The sequence below is a fragment of the Salvelinus namaycush genome, chromosome 2, assembly GCF_016432855.1.
Source record: "Salvelinus namaycush isolate Seneca chromosome 2, SaNama_1.0, whole genome shotgun sequence".
NCBI classification, from domain to species: Eukaryota; Metazoa; Chordata; class Actinopteri; order Salmoniformes; family Salmonidae; genus Salvelinus; species Salvelinus namaycush.
In genome coordinates this window covers 63486119-63511288 of record NC_052308.1, presented here as the reverse complement: position 1 = coordinate 63511288, position 25170 = coordinate 63486119, and the positions used below count along the sequence as shown (strand labels likewise).

Sequence of the window (25170 nt, the reverse complement as noted above, 5' to 3'; positions counted from 1 at the left end):
AATATCAATGTTCATCAATTTTGTACTAATGCTGCTCATTTATGATATTGATTTAATCTTGTGTATATATATATATATATATATATATATATATATATATATATATATATAAATACTGTTATTGTTCAGTACCATGTACTTTGTGGAGAAATGTCCTCTGGTCTGATGAAACAAAAATAGAACAGTTTGGCCATAATGACTATTGTTATGTTCGGAGGAAAAAGGGGGAGGCTTGCAAGCCGAAGAACACCATCCCAGCCGTGAAGCACAGGCGTGGCAGCATCATGTTGTCGGGGTGCTTTGCTGCAGGAGGGACTGGTGCACTTCACAAAACAGATGGCATCATGAGAAGGAAAATTATGTGGATATATTGAAGCAACATCTCAAGACATCAGTCAGGAAGTTAAAGCTTGGTCGCAAATGTGTCTTCCAAATGGACAATGACCCCAAGCATACTTCCAAAGTTGTGGCAAAATGGCTAAAGGACAACAAAGTCAAGGTATTGGAGTGGCCATCACAAAGCCCTGACCTCAATCCCATAGAAAATGTGTGGGCAGAACTGAAAACGCGTGTGCGAGCAAGGAGGCCTACAAACCTGACTCAGTTACACCAGCTCTGTCGGGAGGAATGGGTCAAAATTCACCCAACTTATTGTGGGAAGCTTGTGGAAGGCTACCCGAAACGTTTGACTCAAGTTAAACAATTTAAAGGCAATGCTACCAAATACTAATTGAGTGTATTAAAACTTCTGACCCACTGGGAATGTGATGAAAGAAATAAAAGCTGAAATAATTCTCTCTACTATAATTCTGACATTTCACATTCTTAAAATAAAGTGTTGATCCTAACTGACCTAAGACAGAGAATTTTACTAGGATTAAATGTCAGCAATTGTGAAAAACTGAGTTTAAATGTATTTGGCTAAGGTGCATGTAAACGTCCGACTTCAACTGTATATGGGAATGTCCCATGGTGCTCCCTTTTTGGAAGGAGGTTCTTAAAAAGCTTGAAGAATGGGTGGGACAGCCTATCCCAGAGTCCCTACAGTTGTGCTTATTAGGGGATATACACTATCGGTCAAAAGTTTTAGAACACCTACTCATTCAAGGGTTTTAATATATTTTTACTATTTTCTACATTGTAGAATAATAGTGAAGACATCAAAACGATGAAATAACACATATGGAATCAAGTAGTAACCAAAAATATATTTTATATTTGAGATTCTTCCAATTGCCACCCTTTGCATTCTCTCAAAATTTCAGGAGAGGAAAGAGACATTTTTATAATATGGGAACACTTTATGAATTATAGAAGGGACTGGAAGGTTCACATCCCAACAGGACAATGACCCTAAGAACACAGCCAAGACAATGCAGGAGTGGCTTCAGGACAAGTCTCTGAATGTCCTTGAGTGGCCAAGCCAGAGCCCGGACTTGAACCCGATCGAACATCTCTGGAGGGACCTGAAAATAGCTCTACAGCGACGCTCCCCATCCAACCTGCGAGGATCTGCAGAGAAGAATGGGAGAAACTCCCCAAATACAGATGTGCGAAGCTTGCAGCGTCATACCGAAGACGACTCGAGGCTGTAATCGCTGCCAAAGGTGCTTCAACAAAGTACTTAATAAAGGGTCTGAATACTTATGTAAATGTGATATTTTAGGGGGGGGTTTATAAATTTGTTCCAATTTCTAAAAAACAGTTGTTGCTTTGTCATTATGGAGTATCGTGTGTAAAAAAAAATCTAATTCATTTTACAATAAGGATGTAACGTAACAAAATGTGGAAAAAGTCAAGGGGTCTGAATACTTTTTGAATGCACTGTATGTGGACGTCCTGGGCCAGGAATAGAAGACCAGCCCCGTGACTGAACGTCCTTCTGCCCCCAACGGACCAACTCAAACTCCTGCAAGTGGTCCAGAGCCGACCAACTGTGGCGCCCCTGGATGTAAAGTGCAAGACCAGCAGAGAGGGCTGGCTGGGCTTCGGGCGTAAGAAGGACCACCTCTCAGATGACAACAAATATTCATATCCTGTCGAGAAACATTAGTGGAATAATACACCAAGCGCAATACACAGGACACAAAGAGTTTGTCATTTGGAAATGGTTGAGTGATAGTTGAAGATAGAAAACGGTAGATGGTTAAATACTGATTCTCATTCCTATCATCTTCTTCCACAGATTGTGTGGGATCAGACTCTCAGTAGATGGGTGGATAAGAGTGCAGAGCAGCTGCACAGGAGATGGTAACAACTTTCCACTGTCATTTTAAATCAGAGCATTTTAATTGTATTTGAACTTTGAGCGTGTTATATGGTTGCGTACTACTTGTTTTTACATTTTGTTGATATTTCATTTTACAGAGCAAGCCTCCACCTCCCCTACCAATGGGGATGTACCCCCCTCCTCCAATGGGGAACGCAGGCTAATTCCGGGCCTCTACATCACAAGCGATGTTCTCCCTGAATAAACAGCGGGGAAAGAATCTTCTGGAGTGACGGATCCAGCCGCCGAAAGCCCCCACATCAACTTCACCACGTATCCTCCATTGCCTGGAGAAGAGGCATGCGTGCGAGGGGATGGTGGTCATACACCTTCCATCGCCATGCCGGAATAAACTCTTCAATTGGGTTTAGGAATGGGGAATATGATTGGAGGTATAGAACAATAAATTGTGGCTGGTCGATGAACCAGTTGCGGACCAGAGCAGCCCGGTGGAAACTCACAGTGTCCCAGATGACAACATACCTGGGCTGCTCTGGTCCACCCTCTGCTCGGCTGGAATGAGGATGCCATGTAGTGTGTCCAGGAATGTGATGAGAAGGGCGGTGTTGTATGGACCAAGGTTGGCATGGTGATGGAGGACGCCTTGCTGGCTAATGGCTGCGCACATGGTGATATTCCCTCCACGCTGTCCAGGGACATTCACAATGGCCAATAATGTTCCGTCCCCTTCTTTTGGCCAGGTTGAAGCCAGCCTCATCAATGTAAATATAAACTGGCTGAATTGCAGCGGCATCCAGCTCCAAGACTCTGAAACAGACAAGACAATATGTGACATAGACCTAGAGCAGTCACTATGGTGAGGCACAATACACTGGATTACAGTACTGTAATGTGTCTATACAGTGCTTATATGATAGTACATTCACAGTATAGTACTTACTTGCACATATTCATAGCGCTGTTCTTTAACCCTCTCTGAGTTTCGCTCAAATGGCACCCTGTAGACCTGTTTCATCCGGATTCGGTTGCACTGTAATACACGGTCCAATGTAGACAAGCCCACCTGGTGAATGTTATTGAATATTGTGTTGTCTGTAATTATGTGGTTCTGGATTTCTCGTAGTCTAATGGTATTGTTTGCCACCACCATGTTCACAATAGCGGTCTCCTGTTCTGGTGTGAACAGCCGGTGTCTTCCACCATGGCCTAGCCGTCTCTCAGTTCTGGAGAAGATCCACAAATATGATATGATTGGTTACAGTAAACTAAAATAATCTATTTTCTTTCTATATGAAATTACATTACTGTAACATTGGCCAACAATCACTGAGTAACATAGGCCTACTGATATGTCGGACTGCAGTATACTACAGTATACATACATACCGGTACTTACCGGTTCTCATTTCTGAATGTACGGATGATAGATGCAACCGTGTAGCAGCTCAGGTTAGGCTGAACTCTGCCCAGCCTCCCTCATACTCAATCCATGGTTGAGCACATTGTCAAACAATGTGGCCCTGATCTTATCTGAGACAACTGTCCTTCCTCGTCCTCATCTTACTCTCACTCCTTCCCCTCTAGCCTCTTGCTTCACCCTTGACTTCCATTTTCCTCCAAAACAGGAGAGCTCATCTGTGGCCTTTTATAGTGCTAAAACTCAGATTTCTAAGTGAACAATTCAGCAACTAGTGTTTACACCTGTGAGGCGTGGCTGTTGCCAATTGGTGTATAGAGCTTGGCATTGTGATTGGCGTTGCTTTCCAAAGGGACTAAAGATATTTTAATATCTATAATAATGTACAGAACTGTGTGTAGTGTTTCGCAAAAAGTGTGATATAGAATTGAAAACTTGTGTAAAGCAGAAATTGTGCTTGCAATTTTGCAGACTTGGTTTAGGGATTTGATACTTGAATTTCAGGTTTCTGTGATTGCGTTTCAACTTTCAAGTTCCAATTTGAGTGTGTAAACAATTGGGAAAAACTGCTCATTCATGACATTGTTAGAAGTTATATATACACCTGATAAGTGCACTCCTGATAAGTGCACCTTGAATAAGTGCAAACTGTTTTAAGTGCATTGCAGTGTTTTTCAATAACATTCTTTATAATCGCTCCTGATAACCTCATTCTCTGGTTTATTGCAAACACTATCACATCAGTCCCTCTCAAGCCGTTACAGTTACCAGAAGTCGCGTGTTACAATGTGTTGTCTTTCAGTTCATGCAAGAAATGATCATGAGATGACCATATCAGTTATTATAACTGTTTTCCCATTTGTAGTTTCTCTCTTTCCATTATTAGACTGTTTGGAAACTAACCTAAATCCAAGACGTGTTTGTTTTCGTCCCATGTAAATATAGTATTTTTCTGTTTTTTTTGTACACATTTCAATCTCTTTTTTCCATTTTCAAAATAAATATACATTCCTGCAACCTGCCTCACCCAATGTGGTACGGATCAGCAATTTTTTAGACCTTATAACTGGAACCTCCATCAGTAGCTAGCTAGCTAATAAGCTGCTAGCTATTTGGTCATTGTTAGCCTCTGCTAGCAGTCTTTACCTTTAGCTCGGACTCCTGCCTCTTTAGCCTGGAAAGCTCGGATAATACCTGCCAGTCTGCACAGCGCGATACCAGCCCTGAGCATATCGGACTGTTTTTTTCCACTACATCTCCGGATTCCTGCCGCAAGCTCTGGACCATTACACCGGATCTTCGCAGCTAGCTAGTTGCTACTGAGGAGCTATTGTGGCTAACGCCCTTGTCCAGAAGCATGCACAAGTTAGCCCCAAGCTAGGCCCATCTCCTGGCTAGCAAACGAAGTACACAACTACAACACTTCTCTTGCCAACTGGCCTGGACCCTTTGTCGACACGGAGCCCCGCCGATCCATCACGACTGGTCTGCTGGTCTGCTGACGTAACTCGGCCGATGTGCTCTCAATCGGTCTCTGCGTCATGGATGTTTGGTGATGATCCATCTGCTAGCCCCGGCCTGCTCCCTGAACGCCATGTCTCCCGCTCGTTCAACGTAGTAATCGACTATCGAACTGTTCCCTGTTTCATCTAGTGCTGCTTATTGGACCCTATGATCACTCGGCTACACAGCCGATGCTTGCTGGACTGTCCATTAACACCAACCGGAACCCCCAATAGAAGCTAGCCAGCTAACTAGCTACTAGCTAATAGTCAGTTAGTCACTGCTAGCGGTCATCAGCTAACCTTAGCCCGGGCAAACTCCTGACAGTCTGCATAGCACGATTCAACCCAGAGCATACCGGACTGCTTTTTCTCCACCAAATCTCCATATCTTCGGATTCCTACCGCAAGCTTGGAACCTTTTCACCTGGATCAACCCAGCTAGCTAGCTGCTATCCGAGTGGCTTCTCCTGGCTAACGTCTCTGTCCCGAAGCAAGCACCAGTTAGCCTGGAACTAGAACTAGAGGTTCATCAGCCACTCCTTGGGCTACAATACCTATTTTGCCAATTGGCATGGACCCCTTTTACTGCCAACACGGAGCCCCACCGATCCACCATGACTGGTCTACTGACGTAATCCGCCCGAAGGGGTTTCAACAGGCTCCTCCGTCGCGACGTCCCCTGAAGGCCCATTCGCTAGCCTGCTAGCCACAGCCCGCTAGCTGTCTAGAGCATATCGGACTGTTAGCTGAAGAGGTCCATCAGCCAATTTCTTGGGCTACAATACCTATTTTGCCAATTGGCCTGGACCCTTTTACTGCCTACACAGAGCCCTGCCGATCCATCATGAGGGGGAAACAGACTCTTCCTCCGCGACGTCCCCCTAAGGTCCTTCTGCTAGCCTGCTAGCCCCGGCCCGCTAGCTGTCTGAATCACTGTGTCTACAGCTTGCCTAGCTACTCACTGGTCCCTATAATCACACGGCTATGCATGCCTCTCCCTAATGTCAATTTGCCTTGTCCATTGCTGTTTTGGTTAGTGACAATTGTCTTATTTCACTGTAGAGCCTCCAGCCCTGCTCAATATGCCTTAGCTAGCCCTTTTGTTCCACCTCCCACACATGCGGTGACCTCACCTGGTTTAAATGGTGTCTCTAGAGACACAATTTCTCTCATCGTCACTCAATGCCTTGGTTTATCTCCACTGTATTCACATCCTACCATACCCTTGTCTGTACATTATGCCTTGAATCTATTCTTCCCCGTCCAGAAACCTGCTCCTTTTACTCTCTGTTCCGAACGCACCAGACGACCAGTTCTCATAGCCTTTAGCCGTACCCTTATCCTACTCCTCCTCTGTTCCTCTGGTGATGTAGAGGTTAATCCAGGCCCTGCAGCGCCTAGCTCCACTCCCATTCCCCAGGCACTCTCATTTGTTGACTTCTGTAACCGTAAAAGCCTTGGTTTCATGCATGTTAACATTAGAAGCCTCCTCCCTAGATTTGTTTTATTCACTACTTTAGCACACTCTGCCAACCCGGATGTCCTAGCCGTGTCTGAATCCTGGCTTAGGAAGGCCACCAAAAATCCTGAAATTTCCATCCCTAACTATAACATTTTCCAACAAGATAGAACTGCCAAAGGGGGTGGAGTTGCAATCTACTTCAGAGATAGCCTGCAGAGTTTTGTCATACTATCCAGGTCTGTGCCCAAACAATTCGAGCTTCTACTTCTAAAAATACACCTTTCCAGAAACAAGTCTCTCACCGTTGCAGCTTGTTATAGACCACCTTCAGCCCCCAGCTGTGCCCTGGACACCATATGTGAATTGATTGCCCCCCATCTATCTTCAAAGCTCGTACTGTTAGTTGACCTAAACTGGGACATGCTTAACACCCTGGCCATCCTACAATCTAAGCTAGCTGATATCTCACACAAATTATCAATGAACCTACCAGGTACAACCCCAAATCCATAAACACGGGCACCCTCATAGATATCATCCTGACCAACCTGCCCTCTAAATACACCTCTGCTGTCTTCAACCAGGATCTCAGCGATCACTGCCTCATTGCCTGCGTCCGTAATGGGTCTGCGGTCAAACAACCACCCCTCATCACTGTCAAACGCTCCCTAAAACACTTCAGGGAGCAGGCCTTTCTAATCGACCTGGCCCGGGTATCCTGGAAGGATATAGACCTCATTCCGTCAGTAGAGGATGCCTGGTTATTCTTTAAAAGTGCTTTCCTCACCATCTTAAATAAGCATGCCCCATTCAAAAAAATGTAGAACTAGGAACAGATATAGCCCTTGGTTCACTCAAGACCCATCTGCCCTTGACCAGCACAAAAACATCCTGGGGCGTACCGCATTAGCATCAAATATATAACACAGGCAGTTAGGAAAGTAAAGGCTAGCTTTTTCAAACAGAAATTTGCATCCTGTAGCACAAACTCCCAAAAGTTCTGGGACACTGTAAAGTCCATGGAGAATAAGAGCACCTCCTCCCAGCTGCCCACTGCACTGAGGCTAGGAAACACTGTCACCACCGATAAATCCACGATAATTGAGAATTTCAATAAGCATTTAACTACGGCTTGCCATGCTTTCCACCTGGCTACCCCTACAACGGTCAACAGCCCTGCACCCCCCACAGCAACTTGCCCAAGCCTGCACAATTTCTCCTTCACCCAAATCCAGATAGCTGATGTTCTGAAAGAGTCGCAAAATCTGGAACCCTACAAATCAGCTGGGCTAGACAATCTGGACCCTCTCTTTCTAAAATTATCCAGCGCAATTGTTGCAACCCCTATTACTAGCCTGTTCAACCTTATTTGTATCGTCTGAGATCCCCAAAAACTGGAATGCTGCCGCGGTCATCCCCCTCTTCAAAGGGGGAGACACTCTAGACCCAAACTGTTACAGACCTATATCTATCCTACCCTGCCTTTCTAAGGTCTTCGAAAGCCAAGTTAACAAACAGATCACCGACCATTTCGAATCCCACCATACCTTCTCCGCTATGCAATCTGGTTTCCGAGCTGGTCATGGGTGCACCTCAGCCACGCTCAAGGTCCTAAACGATATCACCTGGCTAAGGCTTTCGACTCTGTCAATCACCACATTCTTATCGGCAGACTCAACAGCCTTGGTTTCTCAAATGACTGCCTCGCCTGGTTCAACTACTTCTCAGACAGAGTTCAGTGTGTCAAATCGGAGGGCCTGTTGTCCGGACCTCTGGCAGTCTCTATGGGGGTGCATCAGGGTTCAATTCTCGGGCCGACTCTTTTCTCTGTATACATCAATGATGTTGCTCTTGCTGCTGGTGATTCTCTGATCCACCTCTACGCACACAACACCATTCTGTATACCTCTGGCCCATCTTTGGACACTGTGTTAACTAACCTCCAGACGAGCTTCAATGCCATACAACTCTCCTTCCGTGGCCTCCAACTGCTCTTAAATGCAAGTAAAACTAAATGCATGCTCTTCAACCGATCGCTGCCCGCACCTGACTTCGGCAATATAATTTACAAAATATCCTCCAACACTCTACTCAACAAATTGGATGCAATCTATCACAGTGCCATCCGTTTTGTCACCAAAGCCCCATATACTACCCATCACTGCGACCTATATGCTCTCGTTGGCTGGGCCTCGCTTCATATTCGTCGCCAAACCCACTGGCTCCAGGTCATCTATAAGTCTTTGCTAGGTAAAGCCCTGCCTTATCTCAGCTCACTGGTCACCATAGCAGCACCCACCCATAGCACGCGCTCCAGAAGGCATATTTCACTGGTCACCCTCAAAGCCAATTCTTCCTTTGGCCGCCTTTCCTTCCAGTTCTCTGCTGCCAATGACTGTAACGAATTGCAAAAATCACTGAAGCTTGCGACTCATATCTCCCTCACTAACTTTAAGCATCAGCTGTCAGAGCAGCTCACAGATCATTGCACCTCTACATAGCCCATCTGTAAATAGCCCATCCAACTACCTCATCCCCATATAGTTTTTTTCTCCTTTGCACCCAAGTATCTCTACTTGCGCATTCATCTTCTGCACATCTATCACTCGTGTTTAATTGCTAAATTGTAATTACTTCGTCACTACGACCTATTTATTGCCTTACCTCCCTAATCTTACCTCATTTGCACACACTGTATATAGATTTGTTCTATTGTGTTATTGACTGTACGTTTGTTTATTCTATGTGTAACTCTGTGTTGTTGTTTGTGTCGCACTGCTTTGCTTTATCGTCGCCAGGTCGCAGTTGTAAATGAGAACTTGTTCTCAACTGGCCTACCTGGTTAAATAAAAGGTGTTTATTTTAATTTTTTATGTCTGTGTACCTTCTAGTAAACATCCATCCACGTGGGGATGCTGTGATGTGTTTACTGGCTCACAACCGACTGATACAAACAGAAGAAGACAATGCGGAAGTAAAACTGGGAGATGGTTTGTTTTGTGGACAGCGGCAACCATTACTTTCTCGTGGATAAAACCATACCACAGACAAAAGAGGTTCGTTATCAGTGTATTTGCCATACTAGTTGAGTACTCACCTCTCAGTCGACTAAACATGTCTACATTACAAATGTTGCGCGTGTTCTTAAATGAGCGTTTAACGGTGGCTGCTGTGGAGATTTTCGGGGCAGTTGAGAAAACGGTAGTCGAGTACCAGGAAGAGAATGATCGGCTACGGAGACTGCTACGGACTGCACCGGACATAAAACTATGTAGAGAAGGTTCGTATGTAGATTTACAAATACCTAGCTACAATAATGTTTTATGAACAGCTAAGTTGTTTAGACAAACAGTGATTTACCATTTAATAAATGTTTAAATAGTTCAATGTAACGTTTATTGTGCATTATGAAAAAGTTGTCACGAAAAGCTTATTAAAATAGCATATAGCTCGATATGTGTACACCGGCATGTCTTAACGTTGGTTATATACAGTACCAGTCAAGAGTTTGGACAAACCTACTCATTCAAGGTTATTCTTTGTTTTTACTATTTTCTACATTGTAGAATAATAGTGAAGACTTCAAAACTATGAAATAACACATGGAATCATGTAGTAGCCAAAAAAGTGTTAAACAAATCAAAATATATTTTTGATTCTTCAAAGTAGCCACTCTTTGCCTTGATGACAGCTTTGCACACTCTTGGAATTCTCTCAACCAGCTTCACGAGGAATGCTTTTCCAACAGTCTTGAAGGAGTTCCCACATATGCTGAGCACTTGTTGGCTGCTTTTCCTTCACTCTGCGGTCCAACTCATCCCAAACCATTTCAATTGGGTTAAGATCGGGTGATTGTGTAGGCCAGGTCATCTGATGCAGCACTCCATCACTCTCTTTCTTACTTAAATAGCCCTTACACAGACTGGAGGTGTGTTGGGTCATTGTTCTGTTGAAAAACAAATGATAGTCCCACTAAGCGCAAACCAGATGGGATGGTGTATCAATGCAGCATGCTGTGGTAGCCATGTGGGTTAAGTGTGCATTGAATTCTAAATAAATCACTGACAGTGTCACCAGCAAAGCACCATAACACCTCCTCCTCCATGCTTCACGGTGGGAACCACACATGCGGAGATCATGCGTTCACCTACTCTGCGTCTCACAAAGACATGGCGGTTGAAACCAAAAATCTCAAATTTGGACTCATCAGACCAAAGGACTGTTTCCACTTGTCTAATGTCCATTGCTTGTGTTTCTTGGCCCAAGCAAGTCTCTTCTTCTTATTGGTGTCCTTTAGTAGTGGTTTCTTTGTAGCAATTCGACCATGAAGGCCTGATTCACGCAGTCTCCTCTAAACAGTTGATGTTGGGATGTGTCTGTTACTTTAACTCGGAAGCATTTGGGCTGCAATCTGAGGTTCAATTAACTCTAATGAACTTATCCTCAGCAGCAGAGGTAACTCTGGGTCTTCCTTTCCTGTGGCGGTCCTCATGAGACCCAGTTTCATCATAGCGCTTGAGTGTTTTTGCGACTGCATTTGAAAAAACGTTCAAAGTTCTTCACATTTCCTGGATTGACTGACTTTCATGTCTTAAAGTAATGGACTGTTGTTTCTCTTTGCTTATTTGACCTGTTCTTGCCATAATTTGGACTTGGTCTTTTATCAAATAGGGCTATCTTCCTTACCACCCTTACCATGTCTCAACACAACTGAATAGCTCAAACGCATTAAGAAGGAAAGAAATTCCACACATTTAACAGGCACACCTGTTAATTGAAATGCATTCCAGGTGACTACCTCATGAAGCTAGTTGAGAGAATGCCAATAGTGTGCAAAGCTGTCAAGGCAAAGGGTGGCTATTTGAAGAATCTCAAATATAAAATATATTTTGATTTGTTTAACACTTTTTGGTTACTACATGATTCCATGTGTGTTATTTCATAGTTTGATGTCTTCACTATTGTAAAATGTAGAAAATAGTCAAAATAAAGAAAAACCCTTGAATGACTGTGTCCAAACTTTTGACTGGTACTGTATATCTTTTATAGAGATGAAGGGTTTTTATTTATATGGTATAGATAACCTCTGCTCCTCCTCGCCTTCCCTCCAGAGTCCCTTCGGTTATCTGTTGCTGTCACTGAAAACGAGGTTCCCCCTAAGCAGCAGGAGTGGAGAACCAGTCTGCAGCAGGAGGACCTAGAACCCACACAGATTAAAGAGGAACAGGAGGAACTCTGGACCTGTCAAGAGGAAGAGCAGCTTCAAGAGCAAGAGGCTGATATCCTAGTTTTCAAATTCCCTCCAATTTGTGTGAAAAGTAAATGTGATCAGGAGAACCCAATTCAGTCCTTTTCTCTTCCCCAAACCCAGACAGTGGAGAACAGAGACAGTAACTCTAAACCAGTTGATCTTCCACATTTTGTCACTGTTACCCACCTAGAGGGTCTCGACATTCCCTGTGACCCTCCAGATAATCAAAACAATGCCTACAGCCACAGCTCAACTGTAAGCAGCGACCCAGTAGGACTTGACAGCAGCCCACCATTGAATTCCAACCCATCAATGAGGGAACACTGTTCCAAACCCAGCACCACGTCTAGAAAAACTCACTGCTGCTTTGACTGTGGTGAAATATTTGCTCTGACAGCTGACCTACAGGGGCATGTGACTCTCGCCAAGAAGAGACCCAGCGAATGCCGCCTCTGCAAAAAACACTACAACTCCACCTGTAAATTAAAGGCCCATGTCAGACTCTGTCACGTGGAGAAACCCTGCACCTGCCCCTTTTGTGGAAAGACCTTCAAACTCAAAGGACATCTGTCCAGACATATGAGGATTCACACAGGAGAGAAACCATTTAGCTGTGGTGACTGTGGGAAGAATTTCATTCAGAAGGGGGACCTAAGGAGGCATGTACTGACTCACACTGGAGAGAAACCATTTAGCTGTGGTGACTGTGGGAAAAGCTTCAATCGGAAAGGGAACTTGAACTTGCACATACTGACTCACACAGGAGTGAACGTCCACAAAGAAAGAAACAAATAAAGAAAACAGAATAAAAGCACAGAGAGAATTAGCACAAAGACATCTTGTTAGAAGATGGACAACACTTTGGAAAAGCAAAGCAACTGGATCATTCATTCTCTGGGTTTTAGAATAATAGATGTCATGATTTTACTTTTGTAAAACATTCTATGAACAATAAAGTTTGATTTTATATAACAGTACAGAGTACAGTAGTTATACATACATGTCTTCTGTTCAGTCTCTTGATGTTTTCATGTCATTATAAACCGGAATTCCTGGTAGTTTGTTTTGGAATGTCTCCAGAATAGTCTGACAGATGTTATTGATACATTTAAAAAAAAAAAAAATGAATACTTCCAGAAAATATAATTTTCCAGTCCAATATAATTATATATATATATATATATATATATACACACACACACACACACACACAGTTGAAGTCAGAAGTTTACATACACCTTAGCCAAATACATTTAAACTCAGTTTTTCACAATTCCTGACATTTAATCCTAGTAAAGATTCCCTGTCTTAGGTCAGTTAGGATCACCACTTTATTTTAAGAATGTGAAATGTCAGAATAATAGTAGAGAGAACTATTTATTTCAGCTTTTATTTCTTTCATCACATTCCCAGTGGGTCAGAAGTTTACATGCACTCAATTAGTATTTGGTAGCATTGGCTTTAAATGGTTTAACTTGGGTCAAATGTTTTGGGTAGCCTTTCACAAGCTTCCCACGATAAGTTGGGTGAATTTTGGCCCATTCCTCCTGACAGAGCTGGTGTAACTGAGTCAGGTTTGTAAGCTTCCTTGCTCGCACACGCTTTTTCAGTTCTGCCCACAAAATTTCTATAGGATTGAGGTCAGGTCTTTGTGATGGCCACTCCAATACCTTGACTTTGTTGTCCTTAAGCCAATTTGCCACAACTTTGGAAGTATGCTTGGGGTCATTGTCCATTTGGAAGACCCATTTGGACCAAGCTTTAACTTCCTGACTGATGTCTTGAGATGTTGCTTCAATATATCCACATCATTTTCCATACACATCATTTTCCTTCCTCATGATGCCATTTATTTTGTGAAGTGCACCAGTCCCTCCTGCAGCAAAGTCCCCCCACAACATGATGCTGCCACCTTCGTGTTTCACGGTTGGGATGGTGTTCTTCGGCTTGTAAGCCTAACCCTTTTTCCTCCAAACATAACGATGGTCATTATGGCCAAACAGTTCTATTTTTGTTTCATCAGACCAGAGGACATTTCTCCAAAAAGTACGATCTTTGTCCCCATGTGCAGTTGCAAACCGTAGTCTGGCTTTTTGTATGGCGGTTTTGGAGCAGTGGCTTCTTCCTTGCTGAGCAGCCTTTCAGGTTATGTCGATATAGGACTTGTTTTACTGTGGATATATTGTCACGCCCTGACCTTAGATATCTGTTTTTCTATACATTTTGGTTAGGTGTGACTAGGGTGGGTATGCTGGTTTTTGTATGTCTAGGGGTGTTGTATGTCTAGTGGTTTTGTATGTCTATGTTGGCCTGATATGGTTCCCAATCAGAGACAGCTGTTTATCGTTGTCTCTGATTGGGGATCATATTTTATGTAGCCATTTTCCTCGTTTGTGTTGTGGGATCTTGTCTACATTGAGTTGCGTAAGTGCACACCTGTAGCTTCACGTTTCGTTTGGTTGTTTTGTGAGGTGAGTTTCAGTTGATTAAAATTATGTGGAACTCTACTCACGCTGCGCCTTGGTCTCATCCTTTCAACGATCGTGACATATATAGATACTTTTGTACCTGTTTCCTCCAGCATCTTCACAAGGTCCTTTGCTGTTCTGGGATTGATTTGCACTTTTCACACCAAAGTATGTTCATCTCTAGGAGACAGAATGCGTCTCCTTCCTGAGCGGTATGACGGCTGCGTGGTCCCATGGTGTTTATACTTGCGTACTATTGTTTGTACAGATGAACGTGGTACCTTCAGGCGTTTAGAAATTGCTCCCAAGGATGAACCAGACTTGTGGAGGTCTACAATTTTTTGGGGCTGATTTCTTTTGATTTTCCCATGATGTCAAGCAAAGATGCACGGAGTTTGAAGGTAGGCCTTGAAATACATCCACAGGTACACCTCCAATTGACTCAAATTATGTAAATTAGACTATCAGAAGCTTCTAAAGCCATTACATAATTTTCTTGTATTTTCCAAGCTGTTTAAAGGCACAGTCAACTTAGTGTATGTAAACTTCTGACCCACTAGAATTGTCATACAGTGAATTATAAGTTAAATAATCTGTCTGTAAACAATTGTTGGAAAAATTACTTATGTCAATCACAAAGTAGATGTCCTAACCGACTTGCCAAAACTATAGTTTGTTAACAAGAAATTTGTGGAGTGGTTGAAAAACAAGTTAATGACTCCAACCTAAGTGTATATAAACTTCAGACTTCAACTGTAAATGTGGTATAGCTGATTTTACATTATGACACGATAATGCAATAATGAAAAAGATCATTATGGCCTAAAATGTCACAATTTTGTAACGTGGCTGGTCATAATGGTAAGTTGTCTGGATGCCATTGGTATTCATTGCTGTGACATAGGCCTAAGTAACACAACTAAGTTATGACATATGCAGTCATGATTGTGACTCAAGTATAGTGTGTCTTAATAGTACCAGTAAACTTGTACTGTCTCATAATCCAGCCTCAAGACGAGAGAGGAAGTGGATGGGTTTTTCCCAAGGTGAAAAGCAGGGCCTTTTCTAGCCTTTCGGGGGCCCTAAGCAAGATTTGGTTGGAGGGCCCCCCCACCAAGCGGGCACAAATGTTTAGTGGCTTCCCCTCTTGATAGCAGAGAGAAATGTCACTAAGTTAATTTGATGTTAATGCGAGTGTAGCGAAATGCTTGTGCTTCTAGTTCTGACAGTGCAGTAATATCTAACAAGTAGTCTAACAATTCCACAACTACCTAATACACACACATCTAAAAGGGATGGAATAAGAACATGTACATACAGTATAAATATATGGATGAGCGGCATAGGCAAGATGCAATAGATGGTATAAGATACCGTATATACATACAGTGGGGCAAAAAAGTATTTAGTCAGCAACCAATTGTGCAAGTTCTCCCACTTAAAAAGATGAGAGGCCTGTAATTTTCATCATAGGTACACTTCAACTATGACAGACAAAATGAGAAAAAAAATACAGAAAATCACATTGTAGGATTTTTAATGAATTTATTTGCAAATTATGGTGGAAAATAAGTATTTGGTCAATAACAAAAGTTTATCTCAATACTTTGTTATATACCCTTTGTTGGCAATGACAGAGGTCAAATGTTTTCTGTAAGTCTTCACAAGGTTTTCACACACTGTTGCTGGTATTTTGGCTCATTCCTCCATGCAGATCTCCTCTAGAGCAGTGATGTTTTGGGGCTGTTGCTGGGCAACACGGACTTTCAACTCCCTCCAAAGATTTTCTATGGGGTTGAGATCTGGAGACTGGCTAGGCCACTCCAGGACCTTGAAATGCTTCTTACGAAGCCACTCCTTCGTTGCCCGGGCGGTGTGTTTGGGATCATTGTCATGCTGAAAGACCCAGCCACGTTTCATCTTCAATGCCCTTGCTGATGGAAGGAGGTTTTCACTCAAAATCTCACGATACATGGCCCCATTCATTCTTTCCTTTACACAGATCAGTCGTCCTGGTCCCTTTGCAGAAAAACAGCCCCAAAGCATGATGTTTCCACCCCCATGCTTCACAGTAGGTATGGTGTTCTTTGGATGCAACTCAGCATTCTTTGTCCTCCAAACACGACGAGTTGAGTTTTTACCAAAAAGTTCTATTTTGGTTTCATCTGACCATATGACATTCTCCCAATCTTCTTCTGGATCATCCAAATGCTCTCTAGCAAACTTCAGACGGGCCTGGACATGTACTGGCTTAAGCAGGGGGACACGTCTGGCACTGCAGGATTTGAGTCCCTGGCGGCGTAGTGTGTTACTGATGGTAGGCTTTGTTACTTTGGTCCCAGCTCTCTGCAGGTCATTCACTAGGTCCCCCCGTGTGGTTCTGGGATTTTTGCTCACCGTTCTTGTGATCATTTTGACCCCACGGGGTGAGATCTTGCGTGGAGCCCCAGATCGAGGGAGATTATCAGTGGTCTTGTATGTCTTCCATTTCCTAATAATTGCTCCCACAGTTGATTTTTTCAAACCAAGCTGCTTACCTATTGCAGATTCAGTCTTCCCAGCCTGGTGCAGGTCTACAATTTAGTTTCTGGTGTCCTTTGACAGCTCTTTGGTCTTGGCCATAGTGGAGTTTGGAGTGTGACTGTTTGAGGTTGTGGACAGGTGTCTTTTATACTGATAACAAGTTCAAACAGGTGCCATTAATACAGGTAACGAGTGGAGGACAGAGGAGCCTCTTAAAGAAGAAGTTACAGGTCTGTGAGAGCCAGAAATCTTGCTTGTTTGTAGGTGACCAAATACTTATTTTCCACCATAATTTGCAAATAAATTCATTAAAAATCCTACAATGTGATTTTCTGGAAAACATTTTTTCTCATTTTGTCTGTCATAGTTAAAGTGTACCTATGATGAAAATTACAGGCCTCATCTTTTTAAGTGGGAGAACTTGCACAATTGGTGGCTGACTAAATACTTTTTTGCCCCACTGTATTTGATGAGTAATGTAAGATATGTAAACATTATTAAAGTGGCATTATTTAAAGTGACTAGTGATCCATTTATTAAAGTGGCCAATGATTTGAGTCTGTATGTAGGCAGCAGCCTCTCTGAGTTAGTGATTGCTGTTTAATTAACAGTCTGAGATAGAAGCTGTTCTTCAGTCTCTCTGTCCCAGCATTGATGCACCTGTACTGACCTCACCTTCTGGATGGTAGTGGGGTGAACAGGCAGTGGCTCAGGTGGTTGTTGTCCTTGATGATATTTTGGGCCTTCCTGTGACATCGGGGGCTGTAAGTGTCCTGGAGGGCAGGTAGTTTCCCCCTGGTGATGCGTTGTGCAGACCGCACCACCCTCTGGAGAGCCTTGCGGTTGAGGGTGGTGCAGTTGCCGTACCAGGCGGTGATACAGCCCGGCAGAATGCTTTCAATTGTGCATCTGTAAACGTTTGTCAGGGTTTTCGGTGACAAGCCAAATTTCTTCAGCCTCCTGAGGTTGAAGAGGCGCTGTTGCGCCTTCTTCACCACACTGTCTGTGTGGGTGGACCATTTCAGTTTGTCTGTCATGTGTACGCCGAGGAACTTAAAACTTTCCACCTTCTCCACTACTGTCCCGTCGATGTGGATAGGGGGGTGCTCCCTCTGGTGTTTCCTGAAGTCCACGATCATCTCCTTTGTTTTGTTGACGTTGAGTGAGAGGTTATTTTCCTGACACCACACTCCGAGTGCTCTCACCACCTCCCTGTAGGCTGTCTCGTTGTTGTTGGTAATCAAGCCCACTGCTGTTGTGTCGTCTGCAAACTTGATGATTGAGTTGGAGGCGTGTATGGCCACACAGTCATGGGTGAACAGGGAGTACAGGAGAGGGCTGAGCACGCACCCTTGTGGGGCCCCAGTGTTGAGGGTCAGCGAAGTGGAGATGTTGTTTCCTACCTTCACCACCTGGGGGCGGCCTGTCAGAAAGTCCAGGAGACAATTGCACAGGGCAGAGTTGAGACCCAGGGCCTCAAGCTTAATGATGAGCTTGGAGGGTACTATGGTGTTGAATGCTGAGCTGTAGTCAATGAACAGCATTCTTACATAGGTATTCCTCTTGTCCAGGTTGGATTGGGCAGTGTGCAGTGTGATGGCGATTGCATCATCTGTGGACCTGTTGGGGCGGTATGGTCTAGGGTGGCAGGTAAGGTGGAGGTGATATGATCCTTGACTAGTCTCTCAAAGCACTTCATGATGACAGAAGTGAGTGCTACGGGGCGATAGTCATTTAGTTCAGTTATCTTTGTTCCTGTACCCAAGAAGGCAATGGTGGCCATCTTGAAGCATGTGGGGACAGCAGACTGGGATAGGGAGTGATTGTATATGTCCGTAAACACACCAGCCAGCTGGTTTGCGCATGCTCTGAGGACGTGGCTAGGAATGCCATCTGGGCCAGCAGCCTTGCGAGGGTTAACACGTTTAAAATAACCAGAGGGGGGTCTGCCGTCCTTGGTAGCGGGCCGCATCGGTGACACTTTTTTATCCTCAAAGCAGGAAAGGAACGTGTTTAATTTGTCTGGAAGCAAGACATCGGTGTCTGTGACGTGGCTAGTTTTCTTTTTGTAGTCCGTAATTGCCTGTAGACCCTGCCACATACGTCTCGTGTCTGAGCCGTTGAATTGCGACTCCACTTTGTCCCTATACCGACATTTCGCTTGTTTGATTGCCTTGCGGAGGGAAGAACTACACTGTTTATATTTGGCCATATTCCCAGTCATCTTTCCATGGTTAAATGGGGTGGTTTGCGCTTTCAGTTTTGCGCGAATGCCGCCATCCAGCCACGGTTTCTGGTTAGGGTAGGTTTTAATAGTCAGAGTGGATACAACATCTCCAACGCACTTCCTTATAAACTCACTCACTTAGTCAGCGTATAAATCAATGTTATTCTCTGAGGCTGCCTGGAACACTTCCCAGTCCGCGTGATCAAAACAATCTTGAACCGTGGATTCTGATTGGTCAGACCAGCGTTGAATGGTTCTAGTCACGGGTACATCCAGTTTGAGTTTCTGCCTATAGGATGGTAGGAGCAAAATGGAGTCATGGTCGTATTTGCCGAAGGGAGAGCGGGGGAGGGCCTTGTATGCTTTGCGGAAGTTAGAGTAGCAGTGGTCCAGTGTACTGCCCTCGCGAGTGCTGCAATCAATATGCTGGTAGAATTTAGGTAGCCTTGTTCTCAAATTTGCTTTGTTAAAATCCCCAGCTACAATAAATGCAGCTTTGGGACTCAAGAGTCCAGTGAAGTTTCTTAAGGGCCGTCGTGGTGTCTGCTTGAGGGGGGATATACACAGCTGTGACAATAACTGACAAGAATTCTCTTGGGAGATATGGTCGGCATTTGATTGTAAGGAATTCTAGGTCAGGTGAACAGGACTTGAGTTCCTGTATGTTGTTATGATTACACCATGAGTCATTAATCATGAAGCCCTTCTTCTTCTCAGAGAGATGTTTATTTCTGTCGGCGCGACACATGAAGAAACCCGATGGCTGTACCGACTCCAACAACATATCCCGAGAGCCATGTTTCCGTGAAACAGAATGTTACAATCTCTGATGTCTCTCTGGAAGGCAACCCTTGCCCTAATTTCATCCACCTTGTTGTCTAGAGACTGGACATTGGCGAGTAATATACTCGGAAGCGGTGACTGGACATTCATTTGTGGCCACTAGATTGCTTTGATATAGCTTAAAGCTATTAACAAACCATAGCTCCCAATTTGAAGAAGACAATGCTCTGATCATTGGCAGATCGCTCCCAACCCATAGGAATCCCCACTACTTTAAAATGATGGAAGCCAGAGATACTGAAGGAATTGAGAACGCGGTAAAGCGTCTTCCCATTGGAAAAAAGGTAAACGCTCTGGTCTGTGTAAGTGGGCGATCCCCCTCTTGCGTTAGCATGCTTTCTCGCATGAGCCGTCCTAGGCTGCTTCAGGCGCTTTGAGAAATTGCACAGACCTCAAACAGTGGCTTTTCTCCTAATCTACGAATTGAAAATATGTCAGTTTGGGCTCATAATGCGCATAACACGTTTGGTTTGTCACAAAATTAGGCAAAAATGTACTACCGTGACTGTGTGTGGGGGAAATCTGTAATATACGGCCAAATCTTTGGCTCTCCTTTAGGCACCAATGCAGTAACGGCTGGCTCTGGTCTACTTAGCCTCCCCATACTCCCCCGACCACAGAAAACAAACCAATGAGATGTCTCGCTTTCTGTAATGTCTCTGAGAGAAGCCCTAAATGGCAATTACCATGAAAAAAATGGTTATATCCAAGCTAAGTCCTCTAACTATATCTATGAGATATACTGATATACAGATACAGTACCAGTCAAAAGTTTGGACACACCTACTCATTTAAGGGTTTTTCTTCATTTTTACTATTTTCTACTTTGTAGAATAATAGAAAAGACATCAAAACCATGAAATAACACATATGGATTCATGTAGGAACCAAAAAAGTGTTAAAGAAATCTAAATACATTTTAGATTCTTCAAAGTAGCCACCCTTTGCCTTGATGACAGCTTTGCACACTCTTGGCATTCTCTCAACCAGCTTCACCTGGAATGCTTTTCCAACAGTCTTGAAGGATTTCCCACATATGCTGAGCACTTGTTGGCTGCTTTTCCTTCACTCTGCGGTCCAATTCATCCCAAACCATCTCATTTGGGCTGAGGTCAGGGGATTGTGGAGGCCAGGTCATCTGATGCAGCCTTCCGTCACGCTCCTTCTTGGTCAAATAGCCCTTACACAGCCTGGAGGGGTGTTGGGTCATTGTCCTGTTGAAAAACTAATGATAGTGGGACTAAGTGCAAACCAGATGGGAATGCGTATTGCTGCAGAATGCAGTGGTAGCCATGCTGGTTAAGTGTGCCTCAGAATAAAAAATAAAAAGCAAAGCACCCCCACACCTCCTCCATACTTCACGGTGGGAACCACACATGCAGAGATCATCCGTTTACCTACTACGCGTCTCAAAAAGATGGGTTGGAACCAATAATCTCAAATTTGGACTCATCAGACCAAAGGACAGATTTCCTCCAGTCTAATGTCCATTGCTCGTTTTTCTTGGCCCAAGGAAGTCTCTTCTTATTGGTGTCCTTTAGTAGTGGTTTCTTTGCAGAAATTCAACCATGAAAGCCTGATTCAAGCAGTCTCTTCTGAACCGTTGATGTTGAGATGTATTTGTTACTTGAACTCCGTGAAGCATTTATTTGGGCAGCAAATTCTGAGGCTGGTAACTCTAATGAACTTATCCTCTGCAGCAGAGAGAACTCTGGGTCTTCCTTTCCTGTAGCGGTCCTCATGAGAGCCAGTTTCATCATGGCACTTGAAGAAACTTTGAAAGTTCTTGAAATTTCCAAGATTGACTGACCTTCGTGTTTTAAAGTAATGATGGCCTGTCATTTATCTTTGCTTATTTGAGCTGTTCTGACATAATATGGACTTAGTCTTTTACCAAATAGGGTTATCTTCTGTATACCACCCCTACCTTGTCACAACACAACTGATTGGCTCAAACGCATTAAGAAGGAAAGAAATTCTACAAATTAATTTAAGGCGCCCAGCAGTTTCACTGGCTGTTGAAGAGGTGGGACGCTAACGTCTCACGTACCCAAGAGAGGTTTTAACAAGGCACATCTGTTAATTAAAATGCATTCCAGGTGACTACCTCATGAAGCTGATTGAGAGAATGCCAAGAGTATGCAAATCTATCATCAAGGCAAAGGATGGCTACTTTGTATTTGTTTAACACTTTTGGTTACTACATGATTCCATATGTGTTATTTCATCATTTTGATGTCTTCACTATTATTCTACAATGTAGAAAATAGTAAGATTTAGTAGGTGTGTCCAAACCCTCAACATACTGTATATACCGTTATATAGCTGTGGTGACTGTGGGAAAAGCTTCAATCGGAGGGGGCAGCTTAAGGTGCACATACAGACTCACACAGGAGAGAAACAACATGGCTGCTTAGTCTGTGGTAAAAGATTCACTCATAAGGTTTATCTAGGGAAGCATGTGGATAAGGTCCACAAAGGAAGAAAGAAAGAAAACAGGAGGAAAACTGAAAGAAAGTGAAATAGGACAAATATATTCTATCAACAGGTGGGAATAATCCAACACTTCCCACACTGCCCCTACTCGGATGGTATCGCGCCGTCCCAACCTTCGCTCTCTCTCCCCCGCTACTCTCTCCTCTTCCATCCTATCATCTCTTCCCTCTGCTCAAACCTTCTCCAACCTATCTCCTGATTCTGCCTCCTCAACCCTCCTCTCCTCCCTTTCTGCATCCTTTGACTCTCTATGTCCCCTATCCTCCAGGCCGGCTCGGTCCTCCCCTCCTGCTCCGTGGCTCGACGACTCATTGCGAGCTCACAGAACAGGGCTCCGGGCAGCCGAGCGGAAATGGAGGAAAACTCGCCTCCCTGCGGACCTGGCATCCTTTCACTCCCTCCTCTCTACATTCTCCTCTTCTGTCTCTGCTGCTAAAGCCAATTTCTACCACTCTAAATTCCAAGCATCTGCCTCTAACCCTAGGAAGCTCTTTGCCACCTTCTCCTCCCTCCTGAATCCTCCTCCCCCTCCTCCCCCCTCCTCCCTCTCTGCGGATGACTTCGTCAACCATTTTGAAAAGAAGGTCGACGACATCCGATCCTCGTTTGCTAAGTCAAACGACACCGCTGGTTCTGCTCACACTGCCCTACCCTGTGCTTTGACCTCTTTCTCCCCTCTCTCTCCAGATGAAATCTCGCGTCTTGTGACGGCCGGCCGCCCAACAACCTGCCCGCTTGACCCTATCCCCTCCTCTCTTCTCCAGACCATTTCCGGAGACCTTCTCCCTTACCTCACCTCGCTCATCAACTCATCCTTGACCGCTGGCTACGTCCCTTCCGTCTTCAAGAGAGCGAGAGTTGCACCCCTTCTGAAAAAACCTACACTCGATCCCTCTGATGTCAATAACTACAGACCAGTATCCCTTCTTTCTTTTCTCTCCAAAACTCTTGAACGTGCCGTCCTTGGCCAGCTCTCCTGCTATCTCTCTCAGAATGACCTTCTTGATCCAAATCAGTCAGGTTTCAAGACTAGTCATTCAACTGAGACTGCTCTTCTCTGTGTCACGGAGGCGCTCCGCACTGCTAAAGCTAACTCTCTCTCCTCTGCTCTCATCCTTCTAGACCTATCGGCTGCCTTTGATACTGTGAACCATCAGATCCTCCTCTCCACCCTCTCCGAGCTGGGCATCTCCGGCAAGGTCCACGCTTGGATTGCGTCCTACCTGACAGGTCGCTCCTACCAGGTGGCGTGGCGAGAATCTGTCTCCGCACCACGTGCTCTCACCACTGGTGTCCCCCAGGGCTCTGTTCTAGGCCCTCTCCTATTCTCGCTATACACCAAGTCACTTGGCTCTGTCATATCCTCACATGGTCTCTCCTATCATTGCTATGCAGACGACACACAATTAATCTTCTCCTTTCCCCCCTCTGATAACCAGGTGGTGAATCGCATCTCTGCATGTCTGGCAGACATATCAGTGTGGATGACGGATCACCACCTCAAGCTGAACCTCGGCAAGACGGAGCTGCTCTTCCTCCCGGGGAAGGACTGCCCGTTCCATGATCTCGCCATCACGGTTGACAACTCCATTGTGTCCTCCTCCTCCGAGTGCTAAGAACCTTGGCGTGATCCTGGACAACACCCTGTCGTTCTCAACTAACATCAAGGCGGTGACCCGTTCCTGTAGGTTCATGCTCTACAACATTCGCAGAGTACGACCCTGCCTCACGCAGGAAGCGGCGCAGGTCCTAATCCAGGCACTTGTCATCTCCCGTCTGGATTACTGCAACTCGCTGTTGGCTGGGCTCCCTGCCTGTGCCATTAAACCCCTACAACTCATCCAGAACGCCGCAGCCCGTCTGGTGTTCAACTTTCCCAAGTTCTCTCACGTCACCCCGCTCCTCCGCTCTCTCCACTGGCTTCCAGTTGAAGCTCGCATCCGCTACAAGACCATGGTGCTTGCCTACGGAGCTGTGAGGGGAACGGCACCTCCGTACCTTCAGGCTCTGATCAGGCCCTACACCCAAACAAGGGCACTGCGTTCATCCACCTCTGGCCTGCTCGCCTCCCTACCTCTGAGGAAGTACAGTTCCCGCTCAGCCCAGTCAAAACTGTTCGCTGCTCTGGCACCCCAATGGTGGAACAAACTCCCTCACGACGCCAGGTCAGCGGAGTCAATCACCACCTTCCGGAGACACCTGAAACCCCACCTCTTTAAGGAATACCTAGGATAGGATAAAGTAATCCTTCTAACCCCCCCCTCCCCCCCCTTAAAAGAGTTAGATGCACTATTGTAAAGTGGTTGTTCCACAGGATATCATAAGGTGAATGCACCAATTTGTAAGTCGCTCTGGATAAGAGCGTCTGCTAAATGACTTAAATGTAATGTAAATGTAATAAAAAAGCAAGACGTGGACAACAGTCTTAGCAAAGCACCTCTGGACCATTCATGCCGTTGTCTTAAGATAAATGGATGTGTGATGAATTTACTTTTACAGAACATTCTATGTAAACAAGGTTTCATTGTATTTGAAGGGTGAGGTAATGATCAAACAGTAGTATGCAGTATTATGTGAATCTCACAGGTCTGCTGTAGAAAGTCTGTTGAATTTTTCACATTATTACCAACAGGAATATCTGGTTGTTTGTTTTGGAATGTCTCTTCGGATGATGAGAGAATGGTCTGGCGGGTGTTATTGACGCATTGAAAATATCTCCTTCCATATGTCTTTTTGTCATAAATTGAC

General features: G+C 44.5%; 1 protein-coding gene and 1 long non-coding RNA gene across 2 annotated transcripts; one reads left to right on the top strand and one right to left on the bottom strand.

Annotated features, from left to right (window-relative positions):
- Positions 1–1674: 1674 nt before the first annotated feature.
- Positions 1675–9840, bottom strand: LOC120065821. Its single transcript, XR_005478721.1, has 3 exons — positions 9712–9840; positions 3171–3453; positions 1675–3037 (listed from the first exon to the last, which is right to left on the bottom strand). It is a non-coding gene; the product is annotated as an uncharacterized LOC120065821 (long non-coding RNA).
- LOC120065810 (zinc finger protein 91-like) lies at positions 9592–12839 on the top strand. The gene is made up of 2 exons (XM_039016865.1): positions 9592–9894; positions 11726–12839. Exons 1-2 carry the CDS (start codon positions 9729–9731, stop codon positions 12658–12660), a joined length of 1101 nt encoding a protein of 366 aa, XP_038872793.1. The 5' UTR covers positions 9592–9728; the 3' UTR covers positions 12661–12839.
- The last annotated feature ends 12331 nt before the right edge of the window (positions 12840–25170 follow it).

Bases quoted from the DNA above. Each gene is read 5' to 3' on its own strand.
- LOC120065810 (XM_039016865.1), top strand. From the start codon at position 9,729: ATGTCTACATTACAAATGTTGCGCGTGTTCTTAAATGAGCGTTTAACG. The intron at 9,895-11,725 runs GTTCGTATGTAG...CCTTCCCTCCAG, and splicing joins CATAAAACTATGTAGAGAAG to AGTCCCTTCGGTTATCTGTT.